The following is an 18,919-nucleotide window of genomic DNA, read 5'->3' on the forward strand; positions in this document are numbered from 1 at the left end:
AGTTTTTTTTTTCCAAGAATAAAAATTGTTCATGTTGTAAAGAGAAGGAGGTGAATTTGTATGCATAATAAGTAGAATTATAAAAACAGATAATTGATTTTGGAAAAAAACAAAACAAAACAAAAAAACAACAAACAACTGGAACATCATTAGTAAATTCAATTTTAAGTTTAAGAACATTTTGATACTTTTGAAGGAAAATAATCTTTTGGAATGAAAATCACAGTTCCTTGGAAATCAAATCATAAAAATCAAATTCCTGGACTGACAGAATACTGTGAAGTTCAAGACCAAAGCAATAAAGTGAGAGGGAAAAAAAAGCTGCCACCGACAACATAAACCCAGTGAGCAGTCAATCACTTTCTCTGTATGTGGCCCTACTCTCTACCAAGAAAACAGTACCTCAGACATAACCAGCTGTGAAATTTTTAGTTCATCTTTACCATGGAGCACATTACATTTTTTTTCTCCTCTTCTAGACAGAGCTGTGAACAGATGATGGATGAACTGTAGGCTCATTGTGTTAGAAATACCTTTTTCATTTTAAAAGCTAAGTCCTTTCTTGACAGGGCAGCCATTCCCTCTTGCAACAATAGAACAAACATCGTGCAGTCATAGTTCAGCTCCACTGAAAGACTTCATTCAAGGGCTGATGAATAGCAGAGGGAAACGTAAGCAAAATAACATGACAGCTAAAATCTTTTTGCTATCCCCTCTTTCACTATCTTGAACATCTATTTTTCCTATGTATTTAATGTTCGTGAGAATTCACAATATAGACAATTATTTTCAGCTGAGAGAGGTTTCAGGGATGAACTTGCTGATTTTAAAGTTTAAAAAGATTAATACAAACTAAAGGTAGTACTATGTAAGACGTGCATTTTAGAGCAACTGTTGCATCTGATATTAAAATTTCTTCAGTTTTGCCACTTCTGGTGGATCTGAAGAATGTTTACAGCAGAATTCTGATACAGTGTCTGTGCTCTGTGCTGTGCGGCTGCACCTCCTGCACTGAGGTCAGTTTTGGGGCGCAAGAATATGAGAAGGGCATAAAGCCATTAGAGAGTGGCCACAGGAGGGCTGTGGAGATGGTGAATGGACTGGTGGGCAAGATGCATGAGGAGCAGTTGGGGTGCCTTGGTCTGTTCAGAGCAGAGGAGCTGAAGGGAGGCCTGATGGCTGTTGCAGCTCCTCACAAGGAGCGGAAGGGCAGCGCTGAGCTCTGCTCTGTGTGACAGCAACAGGGCTGAGGGAACGGCATGGAGCTGCGTCAGGGGAGGGCAGCTGGGGTCAGGGAAAGGGTCTGCACCACAGGGCGGTGGGCATGGCCCCAAGTGCCGGAGTTCAAGGAGCATTTGGGCAGTGCTCTCAGGCACTGGGCTTGAACACTGGGTGATGCTGTGTGGAGCTGGAATCGGTGATCCTTGTGGATCCCTTCCAACTCAGGATATGCTAATGCTCTGTATGTGCTCACAGTGTGCTGAAATATCTTTACATGAAATTTTATGAGCGTTGTAGGTCTTCAAATGCCGAATATCATGCAAATGCATCAACTGAGTGGGGTTTTCATTTAGAATTTTGTAGGAACATATAATTTCAGAACAGCGCTAGCAGTTGTTAAATGTCAATGAGAACTAATGTCTTGGGGTAGTGTTGGAGAAAAACAAGACTCCTGGGATCAGATTGCTGTGTAATTTTGGCATGGTATGTAGTTAGATCTCATACCTGCATGTGATGTTTATGAATTCATGTTTTAAGATGTTTCACAGTGTTACTGTCTCTTGGCAGAGAGTTAGTATTATCTGTTCAGTGAAATGAATCAAGTAGCTTCTTTTACCTGAGGAAGAAAATGTCTTATTTTGTCATTTATGGGATTAAAAAAACCATGTAAATGTATTATGAGACTGATACATAACAATGTATATACTTTACAAGTGTAATAGCTATTTTCTCCATAAATTTGGCATGGTTCATTGCAAGAAAAAATACATAAGCATCTATGTTTCCATGCAGTGAAGCTGTATGAGTAGGTGGATATCATTACTTTGAATAGTACATAAATTAGCTACGTTTGTTTACAGGGAACAGGGTCTCTGTAAATGGTGGCTAGGATAGCTCAGAAATTTAAAACTGATTGTTTTTTTACATAACACTTCCTAGCATTTAATTAATAATTTTTTTAGGAAGACTTTCACAAGAGTCAGTATAGAACTTCAGTGTTCTCTGATGATGTAACTACATTCGGGGGGAAAAATAGGCTGTATGCAGGTAGGATTTTCAAACAGTATTGCAGGTTTAGGGATAGCACAGTTTATCTGAAGTTTCTGCCTTTGCTGAATGAGATTTAAGGGATTTTCTTGCATTTATTAATCCTATGGTTGTATTTCCTGAGCAATACTGAGAGGTTTGAGTTAAGCTAATATGTGGTTTGCTTTATTGACTTCTATTTGCATTACAAGATTTTCTGTATCTCTGCTTTTCCCTTTATCTTACTGACAGGAGACACGGCTTCTTTTTATGCTGCTTATGCTGCTCTCTTATGCTACTAATTAGGAAAAAATGCAGACTCAACACTTGGAGCTTAAATGGGTTCGCTAATATAAACTATCAATCTTCTGTTTTTCATTATCAGAAATACGCCTCTTTCCCTTTCCTCTTCCCCTCACCCAACAACAGAGGAGAAAGAGAGACGGTTCTCAGGGGTGTGGTTATCATGAGATAATTGCCACCCCAAGGGGTTCGAGACACTTGGGTGCATTTCATACCTTGTAGCTGTCCAAGGATGAGATTTTCACAAGGAGGCTCCACCCCTCTCTATTTTTTATTGCTTAAATCAGTCTATGTGCTTAGGGATCATTTATCATTTCCCTAATACTCACCAGGGTACAAACAGTACTGTACTAGTTTCATTCAACCTCCTTATTTCTCCATCTTTTTCCTGGTCAAAAAAAAAAAAAAAAAAAAAAAAAAGTTGGCAAGAAGCTAAAATTATATAATGGCAATTCTGTATTTAACGCAGAAATCATACATTACCCGAAAAACCCTTCACCCTTGAGTACTCTTTGTACTTCTGAGGACATGATATATGGCTGAACAGTGCACTTAGCAGCCATGACTTCATTTAAATCCTCCAGTTTCTGAGAAAGGGATTACTGCCTAGAACCTAAACAGTATTAAAACTACATATTTTCAGATGCAACTGCAGTTAACATCAGCTTAAATTTGCGTGTGGAGAGAACACTCTCACAACGCGAGGGGTGTTAAAATCCATAAGGTTGGAAAGCAAAACACTTGCTGAGGTTTTGTTCTTATGCCAAAACTTTTTAATTTTTTACCAATTACAGAATTCTTCATCAACTTTGCATATTTACATTTCTCAACCTTCTCAGCACAGCTTTTTTAGTATATACTAGTCATGCAGGATTGAAAATTAACATTTCCCAAGTCCCAAATGCCACTGTTGCAATTTCCTCTGCTTCTCTGGCTAACAGTGTGTTTCTCCCCTTGTTCTTGTAGTTTCTCACAGTTTCTTGTATTCCAGGTGAGGATGCTAACAGCCCCAAGGCAGCTTGGGATCAGCATGCTTGAAATTAGCTAAAACTATTATCGCAGCCTTGAGATGCAGTGTTCTCAGCTTGTCAGTGCTGGGTGGAATAATGGGTCTTGCATTGTTTTTTCTCCCAGCCGTACTTCACAGCTATTCAGTGCATGAACGGTCACCTCTCTAATGACCTGTGCAGCGTGGTTATTTAATGTTATGTGGAAGTACTAAGGACTCCCTTTTTTGTATGTGCACTTGCTAGGAAGTTTGTATTATGAGTCCCTCATTTGTTCTTGGGTTTAATATGGTAAAAGAAAACTTGTGGACTGAACTGGACTTTTTTGTTCCTCACTGACAGGATCTAGAAACAGTTTCCTTAGGTTAAATTCTTGTAAACACTGCTTGTTTGGAAGGGCATGGAAATTGAGAAGGCTGCAATATAGAGGCTTGCAGGCATTGAGAGAAAACATTTGCAAGGAAGACAGGTTGAGAAAATCTTGAGATAGATTTACACATTTTCTTCCACGTTTATCTCCTAGCAAGATAAAGGCAGACTGTTGGCATGTGCTTATGATCCTGCCACTTCTTGACTGAGAGATCTGTGAGTCATTTAGAAAAGAAAAGCATGATTGAAAAGTGCTAATTGAAATAAAATATTTGCATACAATAGAGGCATGGTAATTGCCTGAGCTGTCCTTTTTTTTTTTTTTTTTTTTTTTTTAATAAAATGCAGCCGTACACAGTTTTACAGACTACCTGATTTGTGAAATTTGATGTTCCCACCAGCAGCGTCCAATCAATGACTTGTTCATTGCATTTTGGCAATGTGATCTTACTGCCTTTCCAGCACGCCTCATCTTGAGGCTCCAAAATTCACTTTGAAAGCTGGTGGAGCTTTTTCTCTGCCAAGCAAGTTTTTCTTAAAGGGAGGATTTATGAGCACATTGAATACCATTCTCTAATGTAGGAGGAGTACTGCCTTGTTTCATTTCTAGCACCGCAAGAAACAAAAATCTCAGTGCTCTCTCAGATCATAGTCAGGTGCATGAAAGTAGTGTAGTATTTGTTGATGTGGGCAAGAGGAGAAACTCCCAAGCTTTTTGATTTATGAAATTAGCTGACTGCCACATTGCTGTTTCCTGAATGTTTCGCTCCTATATTCGCATGAAAAGCAGCTATTATTCCTATTCATTTTCTCTGTGTCAGAAACCAAGAGACAGATGAAAAATGAGGCTGATGTTGGTGTTATGGGTTATGCTACACAAATCAGCTGCAATGTTCATTTCTGATTTATGATCACCGTGCTTCATGAGTGGCAAAGCTGCTTCTTAAGATCAATGCTTATGCATTATACTGTTATAATTGCAAGGGAGGTGCTTCAGTAGTCAAATGTGAAAATAAAGACAAAATAAAATAAATACCAGCTGAAAATCTGTCGGATTGTGATCTGCCTCCTGAGAGAATCATCCTGATAGTTCATAAAAGGGAAAAATAAATTTTAAAAGTTTATCCAGTGGTTCTCATCCCTTTAAGCTCTCTGCCCTCTAGCCTTCTCCCCAGTAGCCCCACATACCTGTCAAGATGCACGTGTTTTTCTCATTCATCCCAGAAGTTCCCAGCTAGCCACCCACATCCTGAAGCAGATGAGTTGATTAAGTAGGCTGTTTTATGAGGGGATCGTCCTTGAGTTCAGAGGGCTCACTTTCACATGGAAAACAGCAGTTTTCTACCTGAAACGATGGAACTGAGGAGTTAGTAAGTCTCATGGTTCCTTAAGTACAATTTAAACTCTGAATACTAACAGTGATGACAGTAGTGCATTCCACTCCTGTAGCTTCCTACACAGGATGAAGAGTTAATCAAAGTCCATGCTGAGGTATGTAATTATTGCTATCATAATCTTGCCTGAAAAGGAAAGTTAAAATTAGATGTAACTACAGTGAGTTTACTGAAAGCTGTTTCTACAGGTTTATTACATCATTCCCAACAAAACCATCATCAACTACTGTATTCGTGGATGCTATTAATACTCTGGTTCTAAAATTAATCATTTGTAGTGCCTGTACTTGCATTATAGGTGAGGGTGCTAGTGTTCATGTACTCTGTTCACTGGCTGAATCATTTCAAAGTAGAGTGGTTTTTTGATTCATGGTTATAATTTAAATAAATGTAAAGGAGTCAATGGTCATTTATTCATAACAAGTATACATCTCAGACTATTGCATTTGTTGTTTAAAAGTTTTAAAATTCACCTATTTTCAGGAACAATTCGAGGAAAAGGAATATTGGTTTTATGAAAAAAAAATTGATTTTAAAGTGGTGTGGTTTTTTTGAGAAAAATTTGGGAGAACATTTTAGACTGAAGACATTGGAAGAAAAGGCAGTGGTTTGTCCAGTACCAAAATGAAAGCAGGAAAACAGAAAAGAAAACCTGGTGACTTATTTCTTGATGTGCTGTTGCATGCTCATGCATTTTCTGTAATTCCTGCTGGAATACTGGAGCAGAAACTGCAGGTGAGGACTGTGAGAGCTTGCCTCTTGTCACTACATACAAATTCATCCCAATTTGCCCCATTCTTTGCACACGTAAAAATGAATGAAAGCCTGGGAAATTAATTGCATGGAAGTCTGAGGTATACCAGTAACATTCTAGCTTAAGAGGAGTCAAGGTCTACAGAAGGGTAATCTAATGAAGAATTGTAGTTACTTGGCATGCCAAAAAAAAAAAAAAAAAAGAACAATTGGGACTTATGGAGAGTGAGTAAGAAGAACAGAAGTAAGTCTGAAGAGATATTACTCATCTTTTGTTTAGAGAATAATCTGAGTGAGTGAATGGAGGCACACTCCTAGCTTGCTGAGCTGGGGCCTTTTTGTCTCTGCCGCAGTGGTGCAAGCATTGTACTCCAAGCTCTCAGCACTGCCAGGTACTTCATGGCAGAGGATGTTCCCTCAATAGCTGTGCCCAGGATGGGGCAGGAGCTCTGTCTAATGGACAGTGCATCTGATTGGGTTTCTAGATCCAGTGACAGTAATGTGTGTCTTCAGCTGCTGCTTTTGTTTCTTGCAGTATCTCTTTGAAGAAGGGAAGGTCTGTTAAACACAGGAGAAGATAGTAATTAATTATTGTTGTCAGAAGAAATTGCACTTATTTGTACTTTTCATTACTACAATTATTTCCTTAGAGTAACAGGTAGAGCTTTTGCTGCAGCTTACAGGAAGAGTGTTTCCGTGATGTGCTTCCTAGAACCCTGTAGATGCTTCTAGACAGATTGTGCCTAGCTCTGCTAACCTGGCTGATATGGCTTAACCAGCAGGCAGTGGTTTTATTTGTCTTTTTTGTCACAAAAGCTGTGCTACATCAATTACTATGGAGGTACAGAACAACAAGCCAAAACTCAAGTCATGACAAATACAACTCATTGAACTGCCCAGATAATTGTCAGTATGGGATCTGTACGGAACTCAGGGGGAAAAAGGAACCCAAAATTATTTTCTAAAAACTTTTTTTAATTTTATAGCAGATTTTAACCTTGTACTTATTTGATAAAAGTGAGCAGCAATTTTACAAAGGTTCAAATGCAGAGCCTTTTATGTATTGTTTAATGCATTTTATTTCCAGGTTAAATGCCCCGTAAGAAAAAAAATAATCTAGTCTATATCCAAGTCATATGGAGATTATTATTAAAGTAATAAAATAAAAACTTCATAAATAAACTTAAAAGCTTATTTTGTCATTGGGGGAGGGAAAGTTTGATTCTTTGGGAGTACCTGAGAAACAGTTGTTTGAATGGCTTCTAGGCTTTCTAACACAATGTCTCTCACTGTCTAATTCTCATGTCTCTTGACATGAGAAATCACAGTCTAGGAAGCTGTTTTCTGAAGAGGTAAATAATAAATATTGGAAAGATTTTGTATGGGTTGAAAAGCAAAGTTGGCAGGGCACATAAAGCTCGGAGATTTTTACCTTATGCATTGTTAAGAGATACAGGAAAGACAGGCAATGTAATTTGCGAACTGTTGGGGTAATGGTAGCTTCTTGGCAGCAAGGGGGGAGTTGTGTGGTTTTTTGGTGGACTTTTCTTTTTGCACGCAGTGATGTTTTTATCACTTCTGTACAGAACATCTTTCCACATGTTCTGAAAACATCGAGGAAGCAAAAATGGAAAGTTTGTTGTTTGTTTAAACAAAAAACAAAACACAAAACACATCAGAAGTGAAATATATATATAGTAATACCATAAGCTGCTTGTCATGTTTGAATTTTAAAGTAACCTGTATGCTTTCTACTCATTTTTTTTTTTTACACATGAAAGGGAATTAAAACATTGTAGTGTTTCTTCCAAAGTGACTGCATTCCCTGCACACATTTTATCCGTAGCTCTGTATTCCCTTGGTACATATAAAGCAAAATGAATTGGCTATCTTTTTACATCTCCCTTTCAATGTTCTCTAGTGACTCTGCAAGTTACCCCTCTTTGTCTTTCTACTAAATAGCATTTAAGGCTTCTGTCACAGCTGGACTTGAGTATGTGAGAAAGCTTTTAGGGTATTATAATGTTGCTAGCCCTTGAAGTTGCAAAATTTCAAGCATTCAAACTCATCTTGACTTTGCTGCATGTTCCTTGTGCTTAAAAACTTGGGTAAACATATATATTGTTGAAAAGATCCCTGAAAAAAAATCACGATAAAAAGGAAGAAAGAACCAGCACTTCTTTTTTAAAAGCTTCTTTTCTAATCTCTGTAACTTGAAACTAAAGACTTTGAACAGTGGGTTGGAGATTGTTCTGCAAGATAAATTCCTTGCATCACATAACCCTGACAACTCCCCAGTTCCATCAAATTAATAACAAATGGATGAGAAGATAAGCAAAACTAATGGTGAGGTTACATTTTTGTGACAAAGGTTTATGGCCGTACTGAATCTCATGTTCTGTGATATCCCTCCTCCTTCTCCTCCTACACTTTTTTTTTTCTTTAACTATCTGATCTGAGCATTCCAGTATCTGAAGCTCTTCTCTGTGAAGGCGATCTGATGAATAGCAAGTTGGACTGTGTGCCTCTAGAACTTGCTATGAACAGTTCTCTACTCCTGCTGGTACATATGGTTAATTTTGTACAAGATCAACCTCAACCTCACATACCACACAGCAAATATCTGCTCACTGGATGGTGCTATCTGAATACTGAAACACAGTGATGCAATACCATCTCCCTCTTTTGTTAACACTGTGACATAATTCAGTTAGGAGCAATCTCTTGAGCGTCACTGACTTTTTCCATAAAGCAGGGGAAACTTACAGTAGGTAGTTCAGGGCCGTGTTTGATAGAATTTTGCATATCTCCAAGGGTGGAAATGCAACAGCCTGTTTTTTGGACAACCTAATTTAGTATTAGGGTGCTCATATTGTGAACTTTTTTTTCCTGGTATGTAATTATGATTTTTTGTCTTGCAACTCGTATCCATTTTCTTCTGGCCTCACTCTACGCAACTGTCTTTTAATCCAGACTGTTATATTCTCTTAAGAAGAAGAAGCAATTTACAGGTTAGCTCTTTTCAGAGATCTGTCCCAAAACACATCCTTCAGTCAACAGACAGCGACCAAAGCAATTGTGTGGAATGGGCACTTTGTTTTGTCACAGTGGATCTCAAAGGGGATGAATGTTCCAGTTAAAGACCGTAGCACTGAAATTTAAAAATAATCAACAACTGGACTTCAGCGATCAGGCATCTGTTGGTAAAGCTGCTATAAATGCAAAGGTGAATGTGGTGACCTCGTGAGCTGGATTTACAACTGCACCTGCAGTTTTCCAGGGAGTGTTGAGGATCCACTTAGCATAGGAACTGAGTAATGAATCCAGCTATCAACCCCTGCTACTTCGATAAATAAAACTTCAGTTAATCAGGTAGTATTTCCCATGCTTTTTCTCTGCTTTGGGTTGATTTTTTTTTCTTTCTCTTTTTTCTCCCACCAAAAAAAGCTAGTAGCTGGAAAAAATAAAACCATTATAACAATGCCAAGCTATTTCTCTATAAATATTACTTTAGGAAGTTTGCATCAAGAACTTGAAATGAATCAGGAGGAGAGTTCTAAGGAAAACTTTCCCAGGCCGTGCCATTAGAAGTTGCGTCAGGGACCTCTTGCTAAAATCCTTTGTGTATTTCATCTGCAGAGAAAATTGCTGCCCCTGTGGAAGGGTGCACTGCACGGTAGTTCAGCTCTATAGCTGGGGACTGCAGGCACTCTGCCATTACTCTTGCTGCATTTTGTGTGGGCAAGAGCAGCATAGCTTAGCTGTGCATGAAACTTCTAAGTGTTCATGGTGCTGGAAGATGGTAGCAGCTTTCAGATTCTACAGTGGGCTCTTTGGGACGTAAGGAAAGATGATGCATGGTTTTGCTGCTGGTAAGCTGAGTAATTGTTTTTTCTGATGTAGAAGTCTTTGGTGTCCTTCCATCCCTTTCTCGTCACACACTTCAAGATGAGTTGATCTCTATACACCTGGAGAAATGGATGATGAGGAAGCCATGAGTGAGCTTTCCCCCCTCCTTTGTGCCTTTTTTGCAGGTGCAAAAACATGTATGTGTTTGATACAATGGAGTAAATTGCATTTAAACTGTTCTTTTTTATGTGTAACGAAAAGCACTCTGAGGTTACTTGATGAAGAAACCTTGTTTCCTTGGAAAATATGAACTGATTAATAAATATTAATAATTCTTCCTTCAGGGTCTCTTGTTAATTCTCTGCTTATGTTCATTTTGTGCTGATCACTTGATTTTATCTTCTTTAGTAATGGAGAACAGGGAAGGAAATAGGAAAGAAGATATATCTACTAAAACATACTTATTTTATTCAAGTTTTCAGTCATTTTTTCAGTTTATTTCTATTTAGTTAAGAAGTTTAATAGGGCTTTGATATATCAAGAACGCAACAATAAACAACACAGCTATAGAATGGTGTTTTTTAGTACAAAAACCATAGTTGTGGGGCTGGGGGATTTTGGTATCTTTCAACTACTACTTTTATTGGGTGAGAAGGCAATGCATTAAGCATTCATTATGAGTTAAGCCATTGGAGGCAAGAGGAATTGTCATGTTCTAGAAGATTACCCTATGTTACTGTAGGTGTGTAGGTTCTTTCCCATCCCCCTCGACACCTCCCACCTCCACCCAAATTCTCTGGATTTCCTAAAATCCCTAGGACTTTTTTTTTGTGGTGTTAGGACTTTGCAGGAATGCTTGGCCCATACTCCGTATTAGATTTAGCAGTTGGAATGTTATGCTTTAAATGCCTGTTCCTAGGAGTTGAGCAGTTTGTTTATTGAGATGATATAAGTGATCCCACTGGTTTTTATTGGCAGTGGAAGGCACACTGAATATTCAAAGCAAATAGAATTGATTTGTAAAAATACAAAAAAGTAACTGCTGTGAAACGTGAGGCTTGAAACATTTCTGAGCAGTTTTTCTTCTCTGTAATTTGTTTCTCAGGTGTAAACCTTTGGCAGTGCTTAAAGAGACCTGACACGTCTTCTGCTCTGATAAATCTAAAGAAAACTACTTAAAGGTTTTTCAAGAGAACATAGATGCTTAATCTGATGTTATACTTACGTTAATCACCTTTGCTTTTACAGTGAAGGAATAATACATAGTTAACACTTCTATTATCCTGTTTCCTTCTGGGACTTCATGTAAGCTTTCCTTTTATAATGCCAGCCAGCTAAATTCCATATCCTTAAACTGAGGATACTGTAAGAAGGAGATGAAATTTCAAATTGTTGTTTTTTTATCTTTTAGAGCATGTTCTGCTAGTTCATACCTTTTTGTGGTAGAAGGCTAATAAGTGGTATGATTGCAGTCCATCCTTTCAATTTTTCAAAGTGACAAAACAGAAATTCATATTTATTTTCAGAATATCACCACTGTTGGTGATGCACTGCTCAGAAGCAAGTGTTATTAAATCTGCAGCTTGTATACAGTACTCATAGACATGGTAGGAATGTGTTCTTGGGGAGGGCAAGTCCCATATGTTTTCATTTAAATAGTTTTCAATAAGCTTTTAAATCTTGTTAAAGACCTTGCTAAGCTTGGTTTTGAATGATCAGTTGGGAAACATCATACTTAAAACATTGCTTTATTAAATTTGGATCTCATGTAGTGATTGAATCTGACAATTATGAAGAAAGAAGTGGGAAAAAGAGTTTGAATTCAAAATAGAGGGACTGATTCACAAAACTCACTGTCATTCTTGGAGCTGTATTATTGAAGAGACGCAGTATGGTATTAAGGGTATTCATATTGTGTCCTGTGTTTCCAGGAATGTTGTAACTAATGACTCTATGCTTTTCTCAAGAAAATTTTATTATCCTATGAGTAAGCTTTGCTGTGGGAACTTACGCTTGCCTAAGAATGTATTTGAATTGTTCCACAATTAGAGATTAGTCCAGCAGTGAAATTCAGATGAGCTAAAGACAGCATATAAAAGTCCTGATTCCTTTTTAATATTCTTTGAGCCAATGCTGCAAGGTATTCAGAGCATGAAAACTTAGAACTGAACTACTTTTAACCAAGAATATTAGTATCTCCATTTTGTTCTGTCCTCTTTTAATGATAATGCTATCACTGTTTATTGAACGGAATAAGGAGACGTGTCTTCAGTGTGTAGATTCACAGCGTATCCAGAGGTCGGCTATGAGAGTTCCAAAAGCACTGTGGGAAAGGAGTTCCAAGTTGACTCAAACCTTCCAAGTAGACAGCGTCAGTTTTCTTGGTATGTTGCTTTCCCTTTGACAGAAAGTCTGTCCAGAGAAGACAAAGGAGTATTGGATTTATGCCTTCCAGACTCTTTGATGAGAAAACTTTCAGTTTTTAATTTCATCCAGGCAAAGGCATTTCTTTTTGCTACTCCAGTCATTACAACATCCTGCTGCTGCCTTCAGAAAAATTACTGGGCACACTGCTTCCCCTGTGCAGGTGACAAATGCTATTTGGGATTTTTGAGGCTAGGATGGAGCATCTCACTTAACTAAGTTAAAAACTAACACATATATAATTTTTCCAAAGCATGATGAAGAAAACCTCCTTAAACTTTCTCCTCTGTCTTTCCACTGTCATTGGTGGTATACAGGGAGATCAGCTTCCTAATTCAGACTCTTAAGATAGTTGTTATAAATTAAATTGTGTGAAAACTCTAATCTGTTAGAATTACTTACACCATTTTTTCCACTGGGGAAATATTTAACTTTTCAGAAACCATGGACTGATTGTAACCTTTATGCTCCCGCCCTTAGAAACCACCATGAAGTTTGTACTTTCTCAGGTAATCCCACCGAGCTAAATGCACAAGCAAAGATTATTTCTGAGTAGTGTTTATAGAATCTGATGCTGTAGTTGGTTTCTGTTTCGCTAGCCCTGACCTCTTGTATGTTGTACAAGCAAAGCCACATCTCTTTTGCATGTCCCTCTTAATGAGATCCCTTCATTATTATTTTCTTTAACTTCAGTATTCCTATGGGTCTTGCAGAAAGTAACATGTTCAGAAGAAGAAAGAATGTGGTAATGGATAGCTTAGCACTTTTCTTACTCTGTCCTGCTTCATTTATAACTAGTTTTATAAAACTTTTTTATGGTCTTAACGTTGAATTAGAATCCAATTCTAGTGTGAAGTGACACTGCTCAAAATGTCTTTAACAGCCCTATGCTTTTGGAGTTGGAGTTTTTAGTGAGTAAAACCATTTTTCATTTTCTCGAATGCCGTTTTAGTCCAACCTGTGCTCCAAAACAAAGTGAGTTTAGTGGTCTGAGTCCCGTCCCTGGTGAACAATAGTCGACATTACAAAAACACCAAACCCACACAGAGCTGTCGGTTTCTGTTCGAGAACACTCAGGCCAGGCCAGCATGGAGACAGAATTACCTCACACCCAAGGGAGCGATTTTTCTAGGTGAACATTGAGGTCATTCTTCAGGCAGTAGGGAAAGGCATGTCTTGTGAAACTGGTCTCCGATCAGCCAGCAAGAGCAGCCCCTGGTAGTGCTACTGCAGGCTCTTTGTTCACTTTAGCGAAGAGGTTTTATAGTCTGGGGTTTCTCATTTAAACCCACCTGACATGCACCATTTACTCATGTCGGTGGAATATGCAAGCAAAGTTTGCATTTTAGAGGGCTGTTTTATCAGGTTATTTGTTTGGAAGAATATGTTAATATGGTTAAATTCTTGATTCTGCCAAAATTAGTGTTCTGCCTTTTCTTTTAGAGCGGTGAAAAGACACTGAGAATACATGAAGTTGCTAGCCATATGGTGAATATGATAATTTATGCTCATTAGAGCATTTTCAAGGCGAGGCTAGATAAGGCCCTGGGAATCCTGATCAGGCTGTTGTGTCCCTGTTCATTGCAGGGGAGTTGGACTAGATGGCCTTCAGAGGTCCCCACAAAATCTAAGCATTCTGTGATTCTATCAGCTATTCATTGAGATGTATTCTCAAGGGTTACTCTAACAGTGAAGCTGAGAGGCTTTAAGTGTCTGTTATCTTTGTAGCGAACGAATTTAAAAAATAAAAAATGAGAAGCTCAGCACTTCTAAGTCGACCAATGTGCAGTTTCAGCTGGGCTATACCAGGCTAACAAGTAAGGAACTGTAATGTAAGCCTGTAACGATTACGGAACAGAGGAAGCAGCTTGACAGGAGAAGTGAATACTTGGCTGTGTGTCTGAATCTGCAGAGAGACTAAAAACATGCCTGGCAACTGTTGTTTCCCATCACTTTCTCTGGGCTTGCTCAGCTCATCAGTGAGGGTCGTTTACCTTCTGCTCCACTCATAACTAACCTGCCACAGAATGCTAAAGAAGTGACAACAGTTTGGTTACTGTGTGTTTTCGGTAGGTCTTGCTAAGCTCTGGACAGGGTCATATAAAGAGCTGTAACATTGCTATTGCTGTATTCCACCTGCCCCTGTGCAAAAGTCACATTTGATACTCCTTAGCCAGGTGAGGCTGGGAATGTCACTTGAGAACAGATATTTCCAATCTTCAGTTTAGTGTGTGTTTAAATTGCGAAACTTTGAATGTTGTTTAAGGTTGCTTATTTCTAAAATAAATGTTTATGCTTGTATCGTGTTATCTTACATAATTTTTAAACTATATTTAGGCCGTTTTTAACTAACTTGAGTGTGTCAAAGATAGTAAGTCCAAGTGAATATTGTGAAAATTGGCAGCTGTGGAGATGAGAGAGTGCCTGATAATGCTCCCACTATAGGGTAGGCTTACCCCTTACTTCACATGGGAAAGTAATCCAGAGAGAGAGATCAGGGAACACCAGTCTTTTGATTCTGCTATTTGTGGAACTTCTTGTTTATTCTTAGAAATCCTTTGAGAGTACTTTTGTAAACTGAGCACCAACTTTGTACAGAAGTGTCTAGATGATTTGTGACAAGTGGTGTATGACTTTGCTTGGTTAAATGTGTCTGATTGCTGCGTGTTCTGATTCTCTTAGTAAAACTGGTATTTTTTTTATTTCCTTCTCTTCCAAGATTTCTTTTGACCTAGCAGAGTATACTGCTGATGTTGATGGAGTTGGCACTTTACGGCTCCTAGATGCTATTAAGACCTGTGGCCTTATCAATTCTGTGAAGTTCTACCAAGCCTCCACCAGTGAACTTTTTGGAAAAGTGCAAGAAATCCCGCAGAAGGAGACCACCCCTTTTTACCCAAGATCTCCTTATGGTAAGGCTTGCTGATGCGTGTGTGTCAGTAGTGTCTGTATGTCTGTTCTCTCTTCTCATGTCTCAGGGCTGAAGTCATTTGGGTGTGAGATTAGAATGACGATAGAGCAAAAGTGACTAGACATGTTGAGAGGCATACCTTTATGAATTACTATATTAAAAGTATTTGCTGCCATTGCCCGGGGGTTGGAAATTACCATCTCACTCCTCAAGACTGTGTTCATTCAGATCAGAATTAGAGAGCTCTTTTAGAGAGGAGGGGGAGGGTTGGCTCTTCCTTCACTAAGAATTGTAAGATAGCACTGGAGTGATAAGGTTTCATACTTTTTGTTGCTCAAATGAAAAACTCCCAAGAGCTCGTTTCTTCCTTCATGACCTCGCATTAAATTTGAAACACTTATTTAAGCATTGTGCATGGAAGACTTTGGTGATAAAGTTTCAAATCAATTTGAGTGTTAAGACAGCAGATTTTTTGCTTTTATTCCTCTAAAGTCATTTTTTTTTTATTAGCAGAGGTCACCACAGTGGCATATTTCACACGCTCTGGCTGCATTAATTGTATTGTAAAAGAAAAATTGCTATGCTTGAGTGTGCGTAAGAAAACAAGTGAGAGAGTGCCCTAACCCTTCCTGGTCTATCCTGGGGCTGTGCAAAAGAGGAGTATTTTCTCGTTCAGCTGCTGTTTATTGGCCTGGATATTTTTTCCCTATGAAATGTGACACATCTAGGGAATGAACTGAATTCTAATGGAATTGTTGAAATGTGGCCATTACCCTACATGCAAGAGAGATGTGTGTGTGTGTCCAAGCAGTGCACAAGCGGAACGGTTATGTGTAACATCTTCTCCAATTATTTTTGTAGGTGCAGCAAAACTGTATGCCTATTGGATTGTGGTGAACTTCAGAGAGGCCTACAATCTCTTTGCTGTGAATGGCATTCTCTTCAATCATGAAAGTCCCAGGAGAGGTTAGAAAATCCATGTAAAACTGTTCCTAAGTTTGTGCGTATCTGATAGGAAAAACGGTACAGTTCATCCAGAAGTTTTTTTTAAATCTCCAAAATGCTGTGGTGAGGTGGTTTGACTTGAGGTAGTCTGTGCACTGTGTTTAATGTAGCCCTTCTGGCAGTCTGCTATATGCCAGTTTTCACTCTCAAGTATCACGTTCCATTTTGTAACCCTCCAACTCTGAAAGGAGTGATTTTGTGTATCAGTGCTCTCAATAGACTACAAAAATATCATAGCATCTCTGCATTTTCTTTCCTTCCTGATAGTAACTTACGGCTAGATGTTAAAACGATATATTAAAAAGGCAGGTTTTAAAGTCGTTCAGGTGAGCAACTGCATAACAAATACAATTTCAAGTGTGACTTGTAGTCAAAATTTTTATTTGCATATAAATGTCAATGTAAGAAGTAGAAATAATAGTCCCTCTAAATTTCATAAGACTAGTGAGTACAGCCTGGTATATTTTGGAAACTTGTGGACTATGACACATGCCTTCTGTCACGATGGCTTTCAATGTATGGCTTTAAAATGCTTTTCTGTTTAATCCTTAATAGCAAGGCAGTTTAAGTTCTACTTAATCATGCTTTTTCCTCTTGCACTACTTTAGGAACAATTAATAATGGTAGTTAGTTTGAGCAAAAGTCCAGAGTTGATTAAAAGTCTCTTACACAGTGACAGCTTTCCTCTGCCCTTAAAATACTGTGACATAGAAAACACTCTAAAATTAAACTTTAAATTGACAAACAGAACTGGATTCTCAGAGAGAAGCCTTTTATTGTGGTCTGTTGCTAAATGAAATATAAATTCAAATTTTACAGGAATGCAATTATGTAAATTATAGCCTAGTACAAAACATAATCATTTTACTCATACTTACAAATATAAAATAGACCATAATTGCAACTGTTTAAAAAAAAAAATAGAGGAAAAAAGTCAATATGATTTAAATAGGGATTTCTTTGCGAGTCACAGCTGTAAAGTCTTACAGTACACTCAGTAGGCAGTGTTTCCAGGACATGATGCATCAAGTCCATGGTGGCAGAAATCGGTGGAGTGCTTCATGCCAGAGCAGTTGACACTACAAGTTCAAAATTAAAAGAGAATCAAATTCACTAACCTGTTTCATTTAGGAGCCCTAATACTCTGTTTTCTTTTAAGCATTCCACTGCAGTATAGTCTTGGTGCACTATATAAGGTGATGTGCAAATTGCTTTGCATTATAATGTTGAAATTAAAACCACCTGACCAACACAAAGCATGAAGGAAAATGCAATTACACAAACAACCCTGGCATGGTACTGAAGGAACTGGGGCTGCTTAGTCTGGGTAAGAGGAGGTTGAGGGGAGACCTTATTGCTCTCTTCAAATACCCGAGAGGTGATTGCAGCGAAAGCGGGGTTGGTCTCTTCTCACCGGTGACAGCATGAGGGGAAATGGCCTCAAGTTGCACCAGGGGAGGTTTAAGTTGGATATCAGGGAAAACTTCTTTACAGAAAGGGTTGTTAAGCACTGGAACAGGCTGCCCCGAAAAGTGGTGAATCACCATCTCTGAACGTGTTTAAAAACCATTTGGATGTGGTGCTCAGGAACATGATTTAGCAGAGGGCTGTTAGAGTTAGGGTAGTAAGGTCAGGTTGCAGTTGGACTTTTTGATGATCTTTAAGGTCTTTTCCAACCTGAGCAGTTCTATAATTCTGTGATTTCTAGTAATGCTAAACAACTGCTGGATAAAAAGTTACAGAAACACATTTATGATTTCTGCTGTTTTTTTCTCTGCAGGCTTGTGCCTTTTTGAAATATAAAAACTTCACTGCTTGTTGCTGTTTTGATCCCTCTGACATTCATTCCAGCTTTGATACTGCTAAAATGGAGCTTCCAATGAGAAGTCTCAACACATTTAATGTCCCTGTGGAGAATGAAGTCTGTGCTTTGAAGTCCCAGGCTGTTCTTCTAGTTTTGTGTATGTGATTCTAGTAAAATTTAAGCCACTTCTGCCATGAACAGGAATCTTGTCTTAGAAGTAGTTCTGGTTGGCTCCATTAGCTTTAGCAGGAGCGCAGGCAATGAAAGTAACAGTAAACACAGCCCACCATCATTTCCTTAGTGTTTTTAGGTGAGAATATCTTAAAATTTTTCAGAGAAGAAAATAGAAGCGAAAGAGCTTTGAGGTTGTTTTTCTTAATTGGCATTCACCACTTTTGGTTTTGAAGGCTATAAATGTGCTCTGTGAGGCGAAGGGGGTGTAATAGGAATTATCTATCTCAATATAGAGATGATAATATGGTGAAAATGTATAGCTAGTGGTGGCTATGTTGGAAAATAGTGTTTAGTAGCTGGGAATTTGCTATATCAAAAAGTGCTGTTGTGCTCTTTGTACTTGTTGTAGTTTCCATGGAAATGAATGGAAGGCATGACTTTTGAAGTGATGTATATTTTGTTCTCATATTTCATACCGTTTTTGTTGAAGGCATTTTCTCCTTGGGATGGTATGAGGCAAATTTAGGCAGAAACATGTTATTTCAGAATACTGATTCTTTTCTTTAGTCTTCCCAATTTTATTTTGGGAAGGAGCTCTAGTGGTAGTTAACATCATGTATGCTGCGTAGTAATAAACAAGTCTGCACAGAGTTTGTTAAGGATGGAGAGTGCTTAAGTC

The 18,919-nt window shown here is 38.3% G+C and overlaps 1 protein-coding gene across 1 annotated transcript in view; it reads left to right on the forward strand.

Moving 5' to 3' along the window:
- Window positions 1–18,919, forward strand: part of GMDS (GDP-mannose 4,6-dehydratase) — a 390,054-nt gene that overhangs the window by 125,254 nt on the left and 245,881 nt on the right. The window contains exons 5-6 of the mRNA XM_042840103.1: window positions 15,066–15,258; window positions 16,119–16,223. Coding sequence (XP_042696037.1) covers window positions 15,066–15,258; window positions 16,119–16,223 — 298 coding nt within the window. The remainder of the gene's footprint in view (window positions 1–15,065; window positions 15,259–16,118; window positions 16,224–18,919) is intronic.

Source organism: Centrocercus urophasianus, unplaced genomic scaffold (assembly GCF_019232065.1).
Source record: "Centrocercus urophasianus isolate 14NV4802_14NV808 unplaced genomic scaffold, USGS_Curo_1.0 seq_11, whole genome shotgun sequence".
Classification (NCBI taxonomy): domain Eukaryota; kingdom Metazoa; phylum Chordata; class Aves; order Galliformes; family Phasianidae; genus Centrocercus; species Centrocercus urophasianus.